Source organism: Nerophis lumbriciformis, linkage group LG06 (assembly GCF_033978685.3).
Source record: "Nerophis lumbriciformis linkage group LG06, RoL_Nlum_v2.1, whole genome shotgun sequence".
NCBI classification, from domain to species: Eukaryota; Metazoa; Chordata; class Actinopteri; order Syngnathiformes; family Syngnathidae; genus Nerophis; species Nerophis lumbriciformis.
Window position 1 is genome coordinate 22,751,614 of NC_084553.2, and position 19,775 is coordinate 22,771,388.

At 39.5% G+C, this 19,775-nt stretch overlaps 1 protein-coding gene across 1 annotated transcript in view; it reads right to left on the reverse strand.

Annotated features, from left to right (window-relative positions):
• Window positions 1–19,775, reverse strand: part of fbn1 (fibrillin 1) — a 92,956-nt gene that overhangs the window by 50,159 nt on the left and 23,022 nt on the right. Inside the window, exons 7-13 of the mRNA XM_061963904.1 lie at window positions 4,531–4,728; window positions 3,445–3,570; window positions 2,497–2,622; window positions 1,335–1,487; window positions 1,032–1,247; window positions 702–854; window positions 491–610 (exon numbers count right to left, since the gene is read on the reverse strand). Of these exons, the coding sequence (XP_061819888.1) occupies window positions 491–610; window positions 702–854; window positions 1,032–1,247; window positions 1,335–1,487; window positions 2,497–2,622; window positions 3,445–3,570; window positions 4,531–4,728 (1,092 nt within the window). The remainder of the gene's footprint in view (window positions 1–490; window positions 611–701; window positions 855–1,031; window positions 1,248–1,334; window positions 1,488–2,496; window positions 2,623–3,444; window positions 3,571–4,530; window positions 4,729–19,775) is intronic.

Here is a 19,775-nt window from a genome sequence, read left to right on the forward strand (position 1 = left end):
CTATTTTTTGTAAAAAGCAAACAAAAAAAACTAAGCCAAATTATATAGTGGGGTTTAACCACCCCTAAAATAGGCCTAACGATGCCAATGGCCTAATTTCTCACACGTTTTTTGAACTGAACTCGCGGGCCATGAGTTGGATAGCCCAAAATGAGGAAAAAGAGAGGACCTAAAATGGAACTTTTAGGAACACTACTAGTATAACTAAAAAGTTAAACAAACGACTACTGGCTGTATCTGAAGTAAACAAGCTATAACAACAAAATATTAATGCAAGGATGTGCCAATGTGTTTGCAGAGGTCCAAGTTCCTCAATACATCAGGAGCACTCTAAGTTTTTAGAAATGTGCTGTGAAAATGTTTGTCTCCCAGGTTTTGAACTGAACTCGGGGTTCGGTGGGGTGTCAGGTCATTGGATTTCGCCCCCGGGCCACCAGTTGAATAGCCCTGTCTTAAGGTGTGTGCATATTTGTGTGCACGTAGTGCTCACCTCTGCACTCAGTCTTTGTTGCAGTGGACTGGAATCCAGCAGGACATCGACACATGTAAGACCCGGGGGTGTTGACACACTCTCCATGCGCACACGGGTTTCTCTCACATTCATCTTCATCTGTAGCGGAAATATAAATTGTGCATTACTTTTTTTTACATTTGTGATCTGTGTATTGTTTGAAAACTTCTTAAATCCCACGGTGACTTACCAACACATACGCCTCTTGCATCCAAAGTGAAGCCCATGTTACACTCACAGCGATAATTAGCGCCCGGCAGGGGAATACACCGGCCATTTGGGCAGATGTTGCGGTAGGCGTGGCAAATGTTGGTGATATTTTGGGTTTGGATAATAGCCGGACCTGATAGGAATATAGGTCAGTGTATCATCATGTACTGTAGTTATTTGATATACATAAATTAAAAAAAATCTTAAGATTTAAGATTGATTGTTTGGAAAAACAGGGAATTCTGTATTTTCTTTTATAAACTTGCTTGTTTCAAAGAGTAAACAATCAAATACAAAAGCAGCAGTGTACCAGGAGGAGGCTGTATTGGTAGTACTGGAAACTGGCCTGGATCGGGACCATTTACTGGGCCCGGGACATAACTTGGAGGTCGACCCGGAATTGGGTCAGGACCTGGATATGGCAGGGGGTAGATGCTCGGTTGGTCAGGGCTCCCTGGGAAAGGTCTAGGTATGGCCCCTCCACCGTTAATATTGGGTAACTGGACACACAGTTTCTGGTACTCGTCTAAATGTGAGAGAAGAGTAAATGACTCAGCTAAAATGATAACACATGTAAATTGACATTTTAACTTTTACAGTCATCATTAATAACCTGTTCCACGGATAGGGCACATTTCCGGGTTGGAGCCATCGGACCAACATCGCCCACTATCACAGCAACATTGCATTTTAGTCAGCAATTGGGAATTTTGGTTGGCACAGCGCCCATTAAGTAAACTGGCGTAACAATAACCGCCACGAGTATCTGTGGGAAAGCACATTGCACAAAGTCAGATGTGACATGTCGTCTGCATGTTGAGCAAAATTAAAAAAACCATTCACATTTTCTGCCATTGGCAAGATAGAGTTCCTGGCACCGTGCATCAGAATGACTTAGGTTCTATGCAACATAAATATATCAAGTCTAGTTTCACACCCTGCTCCACAAAGTCTTCATGTGGTGAGGTTTGATTCAGGAACATGTGTTGGGTCCTTGAGGCAAACATAGGAATCAAACCAAAATGTTTGGCATTCAAGAGAGAAAGCCACATAAACATCCTCTCGTGGGGGAGTAGCATTAACGTCTGTTTGCATACTGTATGTTGGCGAGTGTACATTTATTAGACCACGCTGACCTAAATTCCTTACTGGACTGTTTTGGGTCAAAGTTAAGTTAAAGTTAAAGTACCAATAATTGTCAGTTAGTTGTATTCAAGGGATTTGCAGATTTGTCTTGCAATAAATTGTAGAGTATGTCTTCATGTAAGAGAAAAGGTATTATGATCCTTTTGACAGGCAAATGTAAGTGGACAGTGGGCCTACTGTACATGTCTAAGATATATATATATAGATTAATATTCATTTCTGTTATCTAATGTCAAAAAATAAAGTGACATTTATTTTTCTAGGACCTTCATTAAATGTTGAAAGCATACATTTGGCTAAGTGTCCTACAAGTAAGATACATGATTAAGATTTGGGGAATACAGTCTCAAATCTCTACATTAACTGATTAAATAATTGATCAGCAAACTAAAGGCAGCTCATTGTTGAGGAAATACACACAAGCAGTTGACCTAAATTCTACAAGCTGGAGCCATGAACAGACTTTACTTCTTTCGCCAGCAAACCGAGTGCAGAGGCATGTCATGGAAACAAAATGATTCCCTCTAACTATTTGGCTTATGTCATTTATGGTATACTAAAAAATAGCTCAGTAATGAGTGAGACTCCTGTATAGAGAAGGATTATATAGGCCTGACAAATGGACTTACCTATACACCTGGACCCATCCACTGACACATAATATCCTTGAGGACACTTGCAGAAGTAGCTGCCGGCAGTGTTTGAGCATTCACCAGCACCGCAGACACCCAGAATGTTGGCACACTCATCGAGATCTAAGCAGAGGAGACAACTCATCAAAATTATGTTTCTGTTTGTTTGCAACACAGCTATAAACAGGAAATCATAACTATTGATCAAATGGAAACTTGAAACTTTTCAAGACTGACTACAAGTATATCATTTATTTTGCAAACGTTAAAAAAAACAACATTATTTTTTAGTTTGAGGACATTGAGTACTCTGCGGCTGCTCTTCTTTTTGCACATCACCAGGCACAAGACACTATACTATGATATGATACACATTTTACAGAAATTATTTTCAGCCATAAAGTTGCACATACTGTATTTTACCATTCATATAAAATCCCACAAACTGCTTAAAGTTTTTCTCTAATTTCTGACCTGTAGCTAACGTTGGTCTGGAATTTGTCATATCTGTGCCTTAATGAGCCCATATTTTTAACCGTCACTCTCCAGGTCTTATTGGCAAAGCAATAGTAACTTTACTCAGTAAAGTTGTTAAAGCTGTAGTACCCATCAGTCCAGCTGATAGTCAATTATCTTCCAAATAACATGTGGCTGTAATATTCAATGGTTTAGCTTCATTAAAGGAAAATAAATATTTTAAGACCGTTCAGGGGTACAGTTTGGATGAATAACTAAATATTTTGATTAAAATGATCGTTTTTAAAGATTGTCAAACACCCACACAGTAAGTGTGGCCCATTTTCACCAATCAATAATTAGTGTGCTCACTATGCCTGACCTTAATTTTGCCACAACCTGTATTTTTATGTTGCTGATTAAACCTTTCTCAAGTAATTGTCAATGTCGTGATCAAATTCAATATGCCTTTGTAGGGTTAAATCTTACCTTCACATTTCTGTGAGATCTCATTGAATTTGTGCCCAGCGGGACATTTGCATTCAAAGGATCCGACCGTGTTGATACAGTTTCCTCCCTGACATAAGCCAGGGATTGCCTGGCACTCATCCACATCTGTAAAAGCACAATATATATAACATTAATAGCAATCCAAACACAGACATGGCATAAACTATAAGTACCCAGATTCCTTTGCAGGCTGAAAATTTGAGAAATGACACAGACATGCTAAATTAAACGTAGCACAGAGACGAGAAGTTTTAGTGCATTAATCTTTGTTAAACTCAAGGACAAAAAGGCAAGACAGAGAGAGAGGAACATCTACCAAAACCACAATAATAAACATATCCTTTTAGCCATTAATTTTGTACATTATTTATTCTGTTACAGGTCACTGTGATCTGGAGACAATACTCAACATGGCATGAAAATCGGGTTACACCCAAGATAGATGACCCATCAGTCCAGTACCCACAAAACTCCCACACAAGCAAAGAGCGTTGTTGTGTTGGTGTGGCCAATGAGCAACTTCTAATACATGAAGGGTATATTTAATTGATGTATACATTATTTTTTGTTTATTTTCTGCATTTATTAATTGAAAGTGTGCAAATGTTCTACAACTGACAGCTTTCATTACAGTTCTCAAGTTAAAACCCTCCAGTGGTTTCGGACCTGATGCAGTCTGAGAGTATTCCAACTTCCTCTTGTTTCTGGCTCAAATCTGTATCTCCTGCAGAGGTTGCAATGTTGTTGGGTCTGGAGAAGGCAGGCAGGCCAAGGGACGCCTTACCAGGAATGAGCTCTCCCACATAGCACCGCCACTGACCCGTGTTACTGACTGTGACAGTCCCAGCACAGTGGGGTTCTGTGGGCATTCCACCCCAATTTAACCCAATTAAAACTAATCTTCTGGAGAGGGGATGGTTGGTAGAGACAAGGGAGTGAAATACCAAGAGACTGATGTGGACATAGAAAGAGTTAACAAGAAGCGAACAAGAGTGAAGCTGAATTTTTCCTGCAAAGCTAAAACAAAGAGTCAAACAGAAAAGCAGATTGAGGTGCAGACTTTACCTTGGCATGCTCCTGTGCGGTGGTTTGGTATGAAGCCTCTCCGACATGGGTGAGGCTGGGCTGGGCACATTTCACATGGGTGACCCCATGCCCGTCCCACTGTGGCACAGCACAGAGTCTTTGTGCACACAATACCTGTGAGTTGGCCTTGACACATCTGGTTGTTCACTGAGGCGAAGCACGGTCCAGTACGATAATCTATAAAGGCAAAGCAAGAATGAGTGCAACCAACACATGTTTTGAACACGACACAGACACGGGTTTGCACGGCAGTACCACGGATCTCCCTGAAAGGTGGCGGAGTCCTTTATCACCCTCTACTCCACATCAACCGCAGTGCCACGGTGTGAGACCGTGATGCCTCCGTGTTTATTTCCGACACCTTCGTGTAGTTACCATGTTCACATCGCGACGGTACGGAAGGAGAATGTGACTGTCTTTATGACAGCAGAGACTAACAAGTCATTAAGTCTGAATTGTGAACATTGTGTGTGTAATAAGTACTGTAAATTATATACATTAATCATATACAAGGGGTCTATGAAAAAAATAGGTTAGTGTGGGTGGCTGCGTAAACTAGTGAGTTTTATTTGTATTTGCTCTTCAAAACATTGTGGTTGTATAAATAAACGGCCAGTTTATATCAGTTTTATTGAAACCTTGTCCTGTGTAAACGTGTTTTGTACATTTCAAAAATATATATTGTGATTGATTCAACAAATAGTCAGTGTTGATTTTCATGACACTTTAAACTTCAACGCTAGCGTAAGCCAGTAGAGAATAGGGAATATGTCCACCTCCCAAAGGCCACAGGCTGACTGACAGGGTGTGTTTATGGAGCACAGTGGGTGATTTCCACCTAGCTAGAACTAATGCTAAATAGCTTTCATTAAATGAGTCCAGCATTTTTCTCTCCTCCCCTCCAAAATGTGTTGAAAAGCTCATTCCCTTAATCCCAAAGTGTGCATGCGTTCATCCACACACATCTCCCTCTGCCCCACCACACACAACCCCCTTGACTTTCAACCTCCCTCTGAAAAATATCCAATAAATTTATCAGGTGAAAGATTTGTGAGATGGTGAAACAAAGATAGCCGGAGCAGTGAGCGATTGAAAAAGGGGGAAAAGTTGTCCTTCAAGAAATAATTTGGATCGGCAAAAATTATTTTCACATTTCATAGCAGACAACAGACAGCGAAAGGAAAGCCAAAAGTACAGTTGTTTAAAACAAACGACACATTGTGCGTTTCCTGTGTGGACCAGGGCCCGGCCCAGGCCTGTCACGTGCACCACAGCCTCCACGGTGTCTCTGTCTCTGGCAGCAGCTCTGTGTGAGCTAGAACTGGGTCATCTATCTTCTTACTTTTCCCTCCCTGCTGCTTAGTCTCTGCTGCAAATGTATGCCTTCGATTGTTAAACTACTCCCTCTTCCCAACCACAAGAGAAAACTAACACATTTATACGTCATTTTTTTAAAGCATATATGCACCCACCCCACATTTGGTACACCTGCACAATACACATGCCTTAGCAAAATATTTGCATTTAAAAAGATATCATTGCTCATTTTTGACTGACATTGAATAGGTATAGAATGTATATATACATAATAATGTTCATTACTGTCGTATATAACTAAAATTATTTAACATTTTGCCCCACTTATTTAGCTAAATAAGGTAACCAGAATATTAGAAACAACTCCTAGTATGATAGAGTGCAGTTACAGTATACACCACAAAAACAACATTGATGAACATATTGTCTAACAATTAGATCAACTCAAAGAACAGGTCTTCTTCATCTTTATCAAATTGGCACAAGAATGTTGGACTTTAAAATCAAATGCAATATGAAAAATTTGCCAATAGCTATCCAAAATTAGAACATTACACAGTAGAGATTGTCTAATGGAACGCAACTTGTATTTGAACAGCTTTTATATGGAACGACATACAGTCCTTTACCATTAAAAGATACTTTTGTTGCTGTGGTTTGTTGTCAATAGGTCGTTTCAGTATACCAATGGACTCATTTGATGGGTTTTGCTGCTTTACACCATCTGGCACATTGCTAGTATTGTTTACAGTCATACTAAATTACCTACAATACCAGAGTGAACAATGGGTTACTGTACACCATAGGTCGTAATTAAATTAAACGTGTTATATTGTATCTTGTTGTATTAGCAAATACCATATTTTCCAAACTGTAAGCCGCTACTTCTTTTCCTGCGCTGTGTACTCTGCGGCTCAAGATTGTTTATTGTCATATGCACAGTTAAACAGACAGTTTGCCGTACAATGAAAATCTTACTTTGCTAGTCCACCCTTCAACAAGTCACACGGTACTTAGCTAAAAATAAAAAATAAAAATAAAAATATATATACAAGGCACAGTATGCAACATAACATTATTGCACATTCTGATTGACAGTCAACAGTATAAATATGGAGGTGACATTTGGTCACAGCAGCAGTTAAAGTGTCTTTAGTGATCAAAGGTGAAAAGTGTCTACAGTGATGGTTCACAGTTCGGGGGTGGTCATGGTAGCTGTCTTTTGTTCAAAAAGACAAAAGTAAAACGGGGGTGGGGGGAAGCTAGCATTCACAAGTTAGCATTCACAAGCCTGATGGCCTGTGGGTAGAAATTGTTTGTCAGTCTTGTAGTCCTGGATTTCAGGCTCCTGTATCGTCTGCCTGATGGTAGGAGGCTGAAGAGACTGTGCTGGGGGTGTGTACTGTCCTTTATGATGTTGTGTGCTCTCCTGGTGGCCCTGGTAGAGTACATGTCCTGTAGTGAGGGGAAGGCTGCTCCTGATATGTACTGAGCAGTTTTAATCACTCGCTGGAGTGCCTTCCTGTCCTTAGCAGTGCAGTTCCCATACCAGACCGTGATTGAGCTGGTAAAGACACTCTCAACCGTACTTCTATAGAAGTTGCTGAGAATTTTGGGTGGCATGCCAAATTTTCTCAGCCTTCTTAGGAAGTACAGTCGCTGCTGGGCTTTCTTTATTGTTTGTTGGGTGTTGTGATCCCATGTGAGGTCCTCGCTGATGTGGGTCCCGAAGAATTTAAAGGTTTTCACCCTGTCCACCTTTGTCCCCCCTATGTACAGAGGTGTGTACTGTGCACTCCTTCTCTGTGGGTCAATAATCATCTCCTTGGTCTTGTCTGTGTTCAAGGAGAGATTATTATCCTGACACCAGGCCACCAGTTCCGCTACCTCCCTTCTGTATGCTGCCTCAGCTCCCCCGGTGATCAGTCCGACGACCGTAGTATCATCTGCAAACTTGATGATACTGGTGTTGTTCTGGGAGGCCACACAGTCGTGTGTGAAGAGGGTGTACAATAGGGGGCTCAGCACGCAGCCTTGGGGGGTCCCTATGCTTAGAACCTGTGTGCCTGATGTCTGGTGGTCAAGCTGGTGTCATTAGCATTAGTGAATATGGTAACACCTTTACAAGTGTCCGTGTTAGTATTACTAACTTATAATAAGATTCTTCTTGTATTGTTTCAGTTTCGTAAATTCACCCACACGTCACGGTGGAGTTATTGAGTCTGTTTAGCTGATTGGAATGCTAGCTTCTGCAGCTAGTGGGTCCATGACAATGACATCTGTCTTGTTTGATCAGCTGTTTTACCGTTGTGTTACAGGCATCATTTGGAAACAATTAAGGTATAAACATTTACAAAATGTATATACTGTATGTGCGGCCAATATATGTAAAAATATATTTTTTTTCTCAAATTTGGTGATAAAATACTATACTCTATAGCCCGAATATTACGGTAATTCGACAAGGGGTGTCAGGTATTTGAGATCATTATACCTCCTAAAACTAGAACAGAAGAGATACTTTAATTTTAGAAGTTATGATAAGAAAAACAATTTTAAAAAGTTGCATCAATGTCACCCGCTTGGTTCATTCCCTGCTTTTCTGTTCAGTGCAGGACTTGAATCTGGGTCGCTGGCATGAGAGACGAGCGTGCTAGCTTGCTACTAAGCTAAAAGCCCGAGTTATCAACCCAATGGTCACCACCTGCTTTTGAGGTTGCCAGGAAGTGAGATTCACCAACGTACACAACATGCCCCAGCCCCTCTGGCTGGCATCCGTTACACTTATATAATCCATCAGACACAAGAACTGCTTTTTACGTGTTGGTTAGTAAGTTGGTGTCAGTTTATTTTGAACATGCATACAATTACAATGTAATGCATCACCTATTTCCAGTTGTTCCATTTCAGCATGTCTGAAAAGGAGTAGGAAAGAAGCAGAGCTTATTTAATCCTACCCCTTTTCCTATTGGAGCAATTTCATCCGCTTTTTTTGTTCTCTGTTTGTGACACAAGACTGAATAAATACATGAGTAAACAAGTAAATGAGTATTCAACGAGTAAGTAAATAACTAATAAATACATCAAAAATAAATAATTAAATAATTGATAATTAATAATTAATCAATTAAATTATGAAAGTTCTCATAAATAAATAGTTAAGCAATGTATGGTTCACATATTAGATGAATAAGATTATGGATTTTTCTAAATTATGGTTCAATATGTTTATCAATATTGTTCTTCTTGAGTTTGAACCGTTTCTTAAAGTGGATCATATTAGTACATTGCTTGACTTCCTTGCTTAATCCATTCCATAATTGAATTCCAAATATTGACATGCTAAAGGTTTTAAGTGTTGTATGTGCGTACATATGTTTTAAATTCGATTTTCCTGTAAGGTTATATTTCTCCTCTTTTGTTGAGAAGAATTGTTGTACATTCTTGGGCAGCAGGTTATAGTTTGCTTGGAACATAACTTTAGCTGTTTGCAAATGCAGCAAGTCATTGAATTTCAATATTTTTGATTCAATAAATAAAGGGTTCGTATGTTCTCCAGATCCAACGTCCAATTGTTACCTGGACACTGAAGGCAAATGTTTTAGTCAATTAAAGTGAAATACAAGTGCAGTGCTGAGATAAGCAGGGAGAGGCTGAAAGCTGGAGGGAGAAAGTGGTGGTGTCATTTCATCTGTCCCCTCTCTGTCTCTGTGAACTGTGAGCAGCTGGGGGATCCACCCATAGCCTGCTCAGCTGGGAGTGTTCGCATGTGTCCACGCACGCACACACACGCACATAAAAACACACACACACGCACACGCACACACACATGCATACATACGTGCAGAGCTGGAGATAATGTCCCAACCCGCTCATCTATAGTCTGGCCAACGATGATCTCAAAGCACACCAAAACTTACAAGAATGTTGCTCTCTTTGCTTCACTGCTCTACTTTTGGAAAATCGTTCACAGCTATTTGGAAAATCGTTGACATCCTCTCCGTGCAGTCTCAGTAAACATGCACCATGATGTGTAAGTGGAGGGTTAATTTCCAACTTAAGGCAAGCTATTTAATGTTTGCACCAGTTCCAGGTCCTGTGGAACACAATAGAAATGTCCGCCTCTCCAAAGAATGGTGCGTTTGTGCACAACAACAACAACCTTGCCAGGCAGGAAGTGGGTCTAAAAAAGTTCCCTGGATCAACTCCAAGTTGCACAAAAGACATATGAACTTTTCCATAGCCACTCTTCATAAATATCTTCCTTTAGCTGACTTTATTCACACATCTTTACATGAAATGTGCAATATTTGTTGAATAAACACATCAGTGACACGCCACAACATTATGAGCATTGTACAATTGCCTGTTGGTCAATTGCAGCATGCAGCTTGTTTTTGTACCGACCGCTAATTTGTTCTCAAACTAAAATATAACACTTATGTACAATTTAACCTGTGCAGGTTTGTTATGTGTAGCATTCTGCTAGATTTGGTTCATGAAGAGTGATTTGTTTTATTGTGTCAGGATTTTAAATTGGAAAACACGATTTTCCTAGTTCAGTTCAGTTCAGTTTATTTCGAACATGTATACGATATAATGTAATGCATCACCTATTTCCAGTTGTTTCATTTCAGCACGTCCGAAAAGGAATAGGAAGAAGTTGAGCTTATTTAATCCTACCCCTTTTCATGCCTTAGCAATTGTATCCCATTTCCTTGTTCTCTGTAACGGAACAGTGAATAAATTAATAATAAATAAATAATATGCCATGGTAAGTAAACAAATATTAAACACATAAATAATCTTTATCTCAAAAGAAAACAAAAAGGGTTCAAGATGTTCATCATAATTATTGTTCTGTGTACTTTGTGAACACTTGTTCTCTTAAACTGAATCATATTGGTGCTTTGTTTGATTTATTGGCTTAATCCATTCCATAATTTATTTCCACATACTGATATACTAAAGGTTTCAAGTGTTGTACAAGCATACAAATGTTTTAAATTACATTTTCCTCTAAGGTTATATGTCTACTCTTTTGTTGAGAAGAGTTGTTGTACATTCTTGGGTAGCAGGTTATAGTTTGCTCTGTATATAATTTTAGATTTTTGCAAATGCACCAAATCGTTGAATTTCAATATTTGTGATTCAATAAATAAAGGGTTTGAATGTTCTCTATATCCAACATTATGTATTATTCTAACGGATCTTTTTTGTAATGCCATTAGTGAAAGAAGCGCACATTTGTAGTTGTTTCCCCATATTTCTGCACAATAACTCAGATATGGTAACACTCGTGAGCAGTAAAGAATATGAAGTGATTTTTGGTCTAGAACATGTTTTGCTTTATTCATTACTGGTGTGTTTCTTACTACTTTATGTTGTATATTTTTTTACATTGTTCATTTTATCATCTATTATTACACCCAAAAATGTGTTTTCTTTTACCCTTTCAATATCTACTCCGTCTATTTGTATTTGTGTTTGACTTTTCCCTTCTACTAAGGTACCGGTACTGTTTTGTCTGTTTTTGTCAAGCCATCTTTTTAATTTATTCATTTATTCTGTTATTGTTTGTATTAGCTTGTGTGTGTTCTCTCCTGAACAAAACTTATTTTTATCATCTGCAAATAATACTAACTTTAAGTCCTTTGTAACTTTGCAAATTTTGTTTATATAAAGACTGAACAATTTTGGTCCTAGTATTGATCCCTGAGATACGCCACAAAATATGTTCAGCTCTGTAGAAGTGTGTTTGCCTATCTTCACGTATTGCTTCCTGTTGGTTAAGTAGCTTTCTTACCCAGTTCAATCCCAATCCTCTGATTCCATACCTTTCTAATTTGTTTATTAAGATATTATGATTGATTGTGTCAAATCCATAAACACTGCAGCAGCACATTGATGTTGAGATGTTGGCTCTGTATTGGTTGTATGTGAGTGTTTCTTTTTTAATTATAAATTGTCTAATCTGTTTCAATAATTTTTAAAAATTGTGGAAGTAGAGAAACAGGTCTGTAATTTGTAAACTGGTGTTTGTCACCAGTCCTATAAATCGGTACGACTTTTGCTATTTATATTTTATCTGAGAATTTGCCTGTTTGAAATAAGTTGCTGATATGTTAAAGGGGAACATTATCACAATTTCAGAAGGGTTAAAACCATTAAAAATCAGTTCCCAGTGGCTTATTTTATTTTTCGAAGTTTTTTTCAAAATTTTACCCATCACGCAATATCCCTAAAAAAAAGCTTCAAAGTGCCTGATTTTAACCATCGTTATATACACCCGTCCATTTTCCTGTGACGTCACACAGTGATGCCAACACAAACAAACATGGCGGATAGAACAGCAAGCTATAGCGACATTAGCTCGGATTCAGACTCGGATTTCAGCGGCTTAAGCGATTCAACAGATTACGCATGTATTGAAATGGATGGTTGTAGTGTGGAGGCAGTAGCAAAAACGAAATTGAAGAAGAAACTGAAGCTATTGAGCCATATCGGTTTGAACCGTATGCAAGCGAAACCGACGAAAACGACACGACAGCCAGCGACACGGGAGAAAGCGAGGACGAATTCGGCGATCGCCTTCTAACCAACGATTGGTATGTGTTATGTTTGGCATTAAAGGAAACTAACAACTATGAACTAGGTTTACAGCATATGAAATACATTTGGCAACAACATGCACTTTGAGAGTGCAGACAGCCCATTTCAGGCGCGCTAAGAACATATATTTTTCCACGATTTCAGCACTCAGGTTAACCATACCTAAATAGACACAAAATACTGCATTACACAAGACTACCCGAATGTACTCGAATGATTGAAAAAAATAAATGTTTTTAAGCTAAATTATTGGTAAACACAGTTTATGTATAATAATGTACGTAAAACCGCGAGTAATGAATAAAGTTTTCATCAATTAATATATTCTGTAGACATACCCTCATCCGCTCTCTTTTCCTGAAAGCTGATCTGTCCAGTTTTGGAGTTGATGTCAGCAAGCCAGGGAAGCTAGGGTCGATATTCTTCTCTTGATCATCTTCGGTGGCATAAGGGACGGTAGAAGCGGTGTGAGCCAAGACATCCAGGGGGTTTAGCTCGCTCGTCTGCGGGAACAAACTGCCGCCATTGCTTGCCGTGCTACCGAGGCCCTTTGTCCCTGAATAGCTCACACACTCCGGCAGATTCAATGGGGGTCTGGCGGCAGACTTCTTTGACTTTCTCGTTGGAAATGCATCTGCTTTGAGTGTCGCAGGATATCCACACATTCTTGCCATCTCTGTCGTAGCATAGCTTTCGTCGGTAAAGTGTGCGGAACAAGCGACTGACCATTTCGTCGGCTTTCCCCACACCCTCGTATTTTGAACAAATTTCGTCCAATTTCTTGCCACTTTCGCATCTTTGGGCCACTGGTGCAACTTGAATCCGTCCCTGTTCGTGTTGTTACACCCTCCGACAACACACCGACGAAAGTGAGAAAATGGCGGATTGCTTCCCGATGTGACGTCACAACGTGACGTCATCGCTCCGAGAGCGAATAATAGAAAGGCGTTTAATTCGCCAAAATTCACCCATTTAGAGTTCGGAAATCTGTTAAAAAAATATATGGTCTTTTTTCTGCAACATCAAGGTATATATTGACGCTTACATAGGTCTGGTGATAATGTTCCCCTTTAAAGGTTCAGAAAGCTCTTCAATAACCTTTTTTATTGTTTCCATATCAATTTTGTTACAAACAGTTGAGGTTTTGGATTTACATTTTTTCACAATATTGATTATTTCCTCTTTTGTCACTCCTTCGAGGAACATAGAGTTGGGGTTTCTATCAATGGTGTCATTCAAGTCCTCAACTGACTCGGGATCTGGAATCTTTTCCTCCAGATTTGGTCCAAAGTTCACAAAGTACTTATTGAAGCTTTCAACTACTTCGTTCATATTGTAATTTTTTCAAATTTCCATCTAAGAAGTATTTAGGATAGTCCCTGTCAGCACCATTTTTAATAATGCTATTTAGGATTCCCCATGTGGCTCTCATATTGTTTTTGTTCTGGTCCAATAATTTACTGTAATGTTCTTTTCTACATGTTCGTAGTATGCCAGTTAGCTTGTTCTTATACGTTTTTTACTTATTTTCTGCTTCTGTAGATCTTTGTATTATAAATGTTCTATATAATGTATTCTTCTTTTTGCAAGCATTTTTCAGTTCTTTTGTTATCCATGGTTGATTATTTTTATTTTGCTTCTTACTCTGTTGTTTCAAGGGACAATGTTTGTCATAAAGAAGGTATTTAAAAAAATACCATATGGATCATCTACATAATTTTCACTGTAGACATTGTCCCAACTCTGTTTTCTCAGATCATTTTTGAAAGCTGTCATTCTTTGCTCTGTATATATTCTTCGAACATACTTTTTGTCATCAATGTTCCTTTTCTTGTAATTTCCGTCATAGATTATGAAAACTGGCAGATGATCACTGAAGTCGGATATTAGCAGGCCACTTGTGGTGTTGTTATCAAAATCCTTAGTAAAAATATGATCAATAAGTGTGGCTCTGTGTCCTGAGATTCTGCTTGGCCTTGTGATTTTAGGATATAAACTCAAGGTTATATATTGTGTTTAAAGTCATCTATGGGCTTTTGTTTGTTAGGGTTCAAGAGGTCAATGTTGAAGTCTCAACATAGGAAGGTTATTTTTTGACTGATTTCAGTAAAAGTTGCCTTAATCCAGTTCTCAAACGTGTCAATGTTTGATTTAGGGGATTTATATATACAACTGATCAGTAAATTTTTGCTATTTTCATGACATATTTCAATGGTGATATATTCTAAGATATTATCAATAGCTAGTGACATATTTTTTACCACTTAGTAGTAAAAAACAAAGTTATCGCTACAAAGTAGCGATAACTTTGAAGGGTTCATTGAATTGTTCCAAAAAATGCTTGTGATAGTTGGCATACACACGTCTGCTGTTTAAATTAATAATCAAAAGTTTGTTGTCTATTTTAATGTTTCTGTTGTATTGTTCATCTGTATAATAAAACACTTATTCCTGGTGTGAAAGAAAAAATTTGTATCTGGATCTATATCTTTTTCTAATTCCGGACTATTGTAATCTATGCTGCTGAAGGTTTTCAGTTCCATACTTTCCTGTTCACTAATGCGGCTGCGGTTTTCCAAAATCTAATTAACGAAGTCCTCAGGGACATAATCAATCAATTTTGTTTTGGGTACTTTGATGACATTCGTATCTTTTCCAGAAATCTCCAAGAACATTTCCGCCACATCCGTCTCGTTTTACAGGGGTTAGAATTGGCTATTTATTCTAAGCTTAGAAGTGAGAATTTCATTCGCCATCGGTGATGTTTCTGGGGTTCATCGTGGAGAAAGGCCATCTCAAACCAGATCCTGCCAAAATCCAGGCAGGAGTCGAGTGGCCATCTCCTACATCAAGGTAACACTTGCAAAGGTTCTTGGGTTTTGCTAACTTCTATAGGCGATGTATCTGCAACATGGTAGCAAAGCTGAACCCTTGACGAGGCTCAAATCCACTAGGGTACTTTTTCGGTGGACCCCAGAAGTAGAGGCCGCCTTTTCTTCACTAAAACAAATGTTTTCTAAAGCACCAATTCTTAAGCACATTGATCCTGCTTTACAATTTTTTGTCGAGGTTGATGCATCAGATACAGGAGTTGGAGCAGTTCTGTCGCAGCTTCACCTTTGTGCCTTCTTCTTGCATCGCTGCACAGCGGCTGGAAGAAACTATGATACGGGAAATAGAGAGCTGCTGGCCATCTTTCTCACGCTACAAGGGGGAAGGCACTGGTCGGAGGTAACTGCTACACGATTCCTGGTTGTCACAGATCATAAAAAACCTGGCATGTATAAGGACTGCTCAAAGACTTAACTCCTGCTAAGCACGTTGGTCATTGTTTTTCACACGCTTCAACTTCTCTGTTACCGACAGACCCGCAACACCAAGCCCGATACGCTCTCCAAAGTTTACAGCCTTGTCGCTGATGAAACCACTCCGGAGACATCATACCTGTGGCTTGAGTGATAGGAGCACTTCAATGGAAGGTGGAGAGAAAGGTGTCCTTTGCCACCTCCAAGACCAAGGTCCCTGACAATTTTCCTGAAGGCAAGCTATTTGTACCTAATGAACTGATATCTGAAGTTCTGCAGTGGGGACAATCGTCCAAGGTTCCTGTCATCCTGGTGTGAGGCGCACTAAGTTTTTAGTCTCACAGAGATTCTGTTGGCCGGCGATTGGAAGAGACTTCAAGGACCTTGTGGACGCCTGCTCCTTCTGTACCCTCCAGCCGGTCTCCTCCACCCTCTGCCTATTCCGTCGAAACCATGGTCCCACATTGCTCTGGATTTCATCACAGGCCTTCCAGTTTCCTGGAGCAACTCTGTCATACTCAATGTGGTCTACTGGTTTTCCAAGATGGCTGACTTAATTCCCCTGTCCAAACTACCTACATCACTAGAGACTGCTCAACTCCTGGCCAAACACGTTTTCCACATACATGTTATCTCTCAAGACCTGGTCTCGGACAGGGGACCTCAATTTGCATCTCAAGTGTGGAAGGCTTTGTGTAAGATGTGGGGGCCACCAGGAGCCTCTGATCAGGATACCGTTCCCTGACCAACAGCCAGAGAGAGCGGGCTAATTAGAACCCTCTGCTGCGTATGCCACAGATACCCTTCATCCTGGTCCTCCCACCTCCCTTGGGTGAAGTACGCTCACAATTCCCTAACGTCCTCGGCTACAGGTATGTCTCCTTTTAAAGTCCCTTACGGCTATCGTTCACATTTTTTTCCTTCCCAGGAGTCAGATATCGCCATCCCTTCCGTCCATCAGCAATGGGTGAGGCGGGATACTAGAGCGGCTCTGTTTCCGACGAATGCCCATAACCGTATAGATTGCCACAGGATACCTGCCCCCACTTATCAACCTGGACAAGGGGTATCGCTGTCATCTCGGGACATACCATTTGCTGGCTCTTACAGGAAGCTTTCTTCCAAGTTCATGGAGCCTTTCAAGATCACCAGGATCATCAGCCCTGCGGTGGTCAGTCTCCAATCTCACATAGATTCCCGAACCATTTTGAGAGGTAATGAGCAAATCAGCTATACAAGTATAACCCATTTATGTTTAAACACTATTTTCACATACTCTGCGGATTGTAAATACAATTGAATATGGTTTTAATGGATACAATAACACACAATTAAGCATATAACGTCAGCTTCTTTTCTCACACTACTGGTACTTGAACTATTTTGTGTCCATACCTTTTGTGTGCATTTTTTGTTTTTTTCACATTTTTTGTGTGCATCCTTAGTTATTTTTCCTCACTCCTTTTTGAGTGCGCTTTGTGTTATTATTCTTATTATTTCTTCCCTGTGTTGGGGTCCTACTCAGGCAAAGCCGATCGGGACAAGTACACCATTATTAATCTAGTTTACCTTGCCTCCTCCACCCAAGTTTTGCGTCATTAGCTAGTGTTAGTAAATGTTTGTACGGTGTATTTTAGCAGCACCCACCAATTTACCTGCCGTGCAAAAATTAAAAAAGTATGTGTCTCAATGTCCTATTTACAAATTGAATTGAGTGGGTGGGCTCCATACTGTATGTATGCCTTATGAGGTTGGCCACTTGGACACACACACAAAGACACATGTTTATCTACCACTGAGGTTTGCATTGGGCTGGAACAGATAGAAGCAATCCAGTGAGGCATTTAAGGACATTGCTGTCATGTCCCACTTTGCCTAATTTCAGCTCAAACTCTCACCGCAAACATAATGGATCTCAAATGCTGGGTAACTTTCTCTGCAGGCGATCTTCAGCCTTATAGATGGATCTGACCAATCCCACATTCCAGCCTAAATTACATTTAGAGGCAACAAAGAAAATGTTGATGATGTACCAGCCTGCATTTTTGGACCAGTGAGTTGTTCCCGGTGGTGTGGCCAGGCTGGTCAGCAGACTGCTGATGTGTTCATCACGCAAGACAAACTTTTCATGTCCCAAGCTGACTACAGCTGATGGTCGGGTCACGTGTGTGTATAAGATATAGCATTCAATCGTCAAGATATTCCTGTGAAAGTGACTTAAATGAAGCCAAAACCCAAAATTGTGGCCTGTTCTTGTCTTGGTCAAGGCAAAACACAACATGACCTCTTTAGAAATGTAACTCTTTAGAAATGTAACATGGGTAAGTAAAGAAAATTATTTCAGCTTCTTGACAGATTAATGTTCAGTCTATAAAAAAGTCAGAGAACATCTTTTTGGTCCGAAAAACTCTCAATAGGCAAATGATTCCAACAACAAAAGGCTAAAAACATAATTCAAACAAACCTTTGGGAAACTGAACCAAAAGGTTTGGTTTGGCTACAACATTTCTGAAATAACAATATACCCTACTTCAAAACTAACTGATGTTGTCATGGATACATCACCACACTAGCTGAAATGGACAAGCAGTCTTCTTTCACTCGATGAAACAGACCGCAAACACACAAAAATGTTACTCATAAACCAGGCCACGGGCAAAGTGTTCCACAAGAGCCACATTTAATATCAAATGACAGTTTATCGAATCAAAGAAATTACAGTTTATCAAATCAAAGTTGTGGTTAAACCCACAACTAAACTCTATGTTTAGAATTTGTGCTTAACATGCTAGCTTGTTAGCTAGCTACAACCAAAACCTAACTTAATAAATCAACTACAAGCTACTTGCCTTCCTAGTATCCTGTGTGTTCTACCGAGCGTTTGCACTCTTCAACTTTGCTTGCATTAGCTCTGTGATGTTTGTCATAAAATACAGGATATGACCATTTTTAACTAAAAGTAATGTACAGTAGATCTCTGCATAGGCCTTTTCGAAATTCATGGGACAAGAATTAGCAATAATAAATTATTCATTTTAATTTGAAATGGATTGGATTGGCCCGATCATACGTCAAACAGTTGCCATCTTAGAGCATCCATCCATTTTCTACCGCTTATCCCTTTCGGGGTCGCGGGGGTGGGGGCTGGAGCCTATGTCAGCTACAATCGGGCGGAAGGCGGGGGTACACCCTGGACAAGTCGCCACCTCATCGCAGTCATTTGTCAATACATCACACATCAACTGCATGCATAGAGAGAATGGTTGAGTATGATGACGCCGGTGTTAATGTGATAACTGTAACTACTGTATTTTTCGGAGTATAAGTCGCACCGGAGTATAAGTCGCACTTGCCGAAAATGCATAACAAAGAAGGGAAAAAACATATATAAGTCGCACTGGAGTATAAGTTGCATTTTTTGGGGAAATGTATTTGATAAAACCCAACACCAAGAATAGACATTTGAAAGGCAATTTAAAATAAATAAAGAATAGTGAACAACAGGCTGAATAAGTGTACGTTATATGACGCATAAATAACCAACTGAGAACGTGCCTGGTTTGTTAACGTAACATATTATAGTAAGAGTCATTCAAATAACTATAACATATAGAACATGCTATACGTTTACCAAACAATCTGTCACTCCTAATCGCTAAATCCAATGAAATCTTATACGTCTAGAATGAGCTAAATAATAATATTTTATATTTTACGGTAATGTGTTAATAATTTCACACATAAGTCGCTCCGGAGTATAAGTCGCACCCCCGGTCAAACTATGAAAAAAACTGCGACTTTTAGTCCAAAAAATACGGTAATTACTTTTTAAGGAAAGATGATCAACACTGCTAATCATACATTTTATCATTTGTAGTGTAAAACATGTATATTACCTGACAAAATCTAAAATATTGCGTTATTTAGCGTAACAATTATACCCTGGGTTCATATACCTACACAGATGCAGGGTGTGCATGAATCCCAATG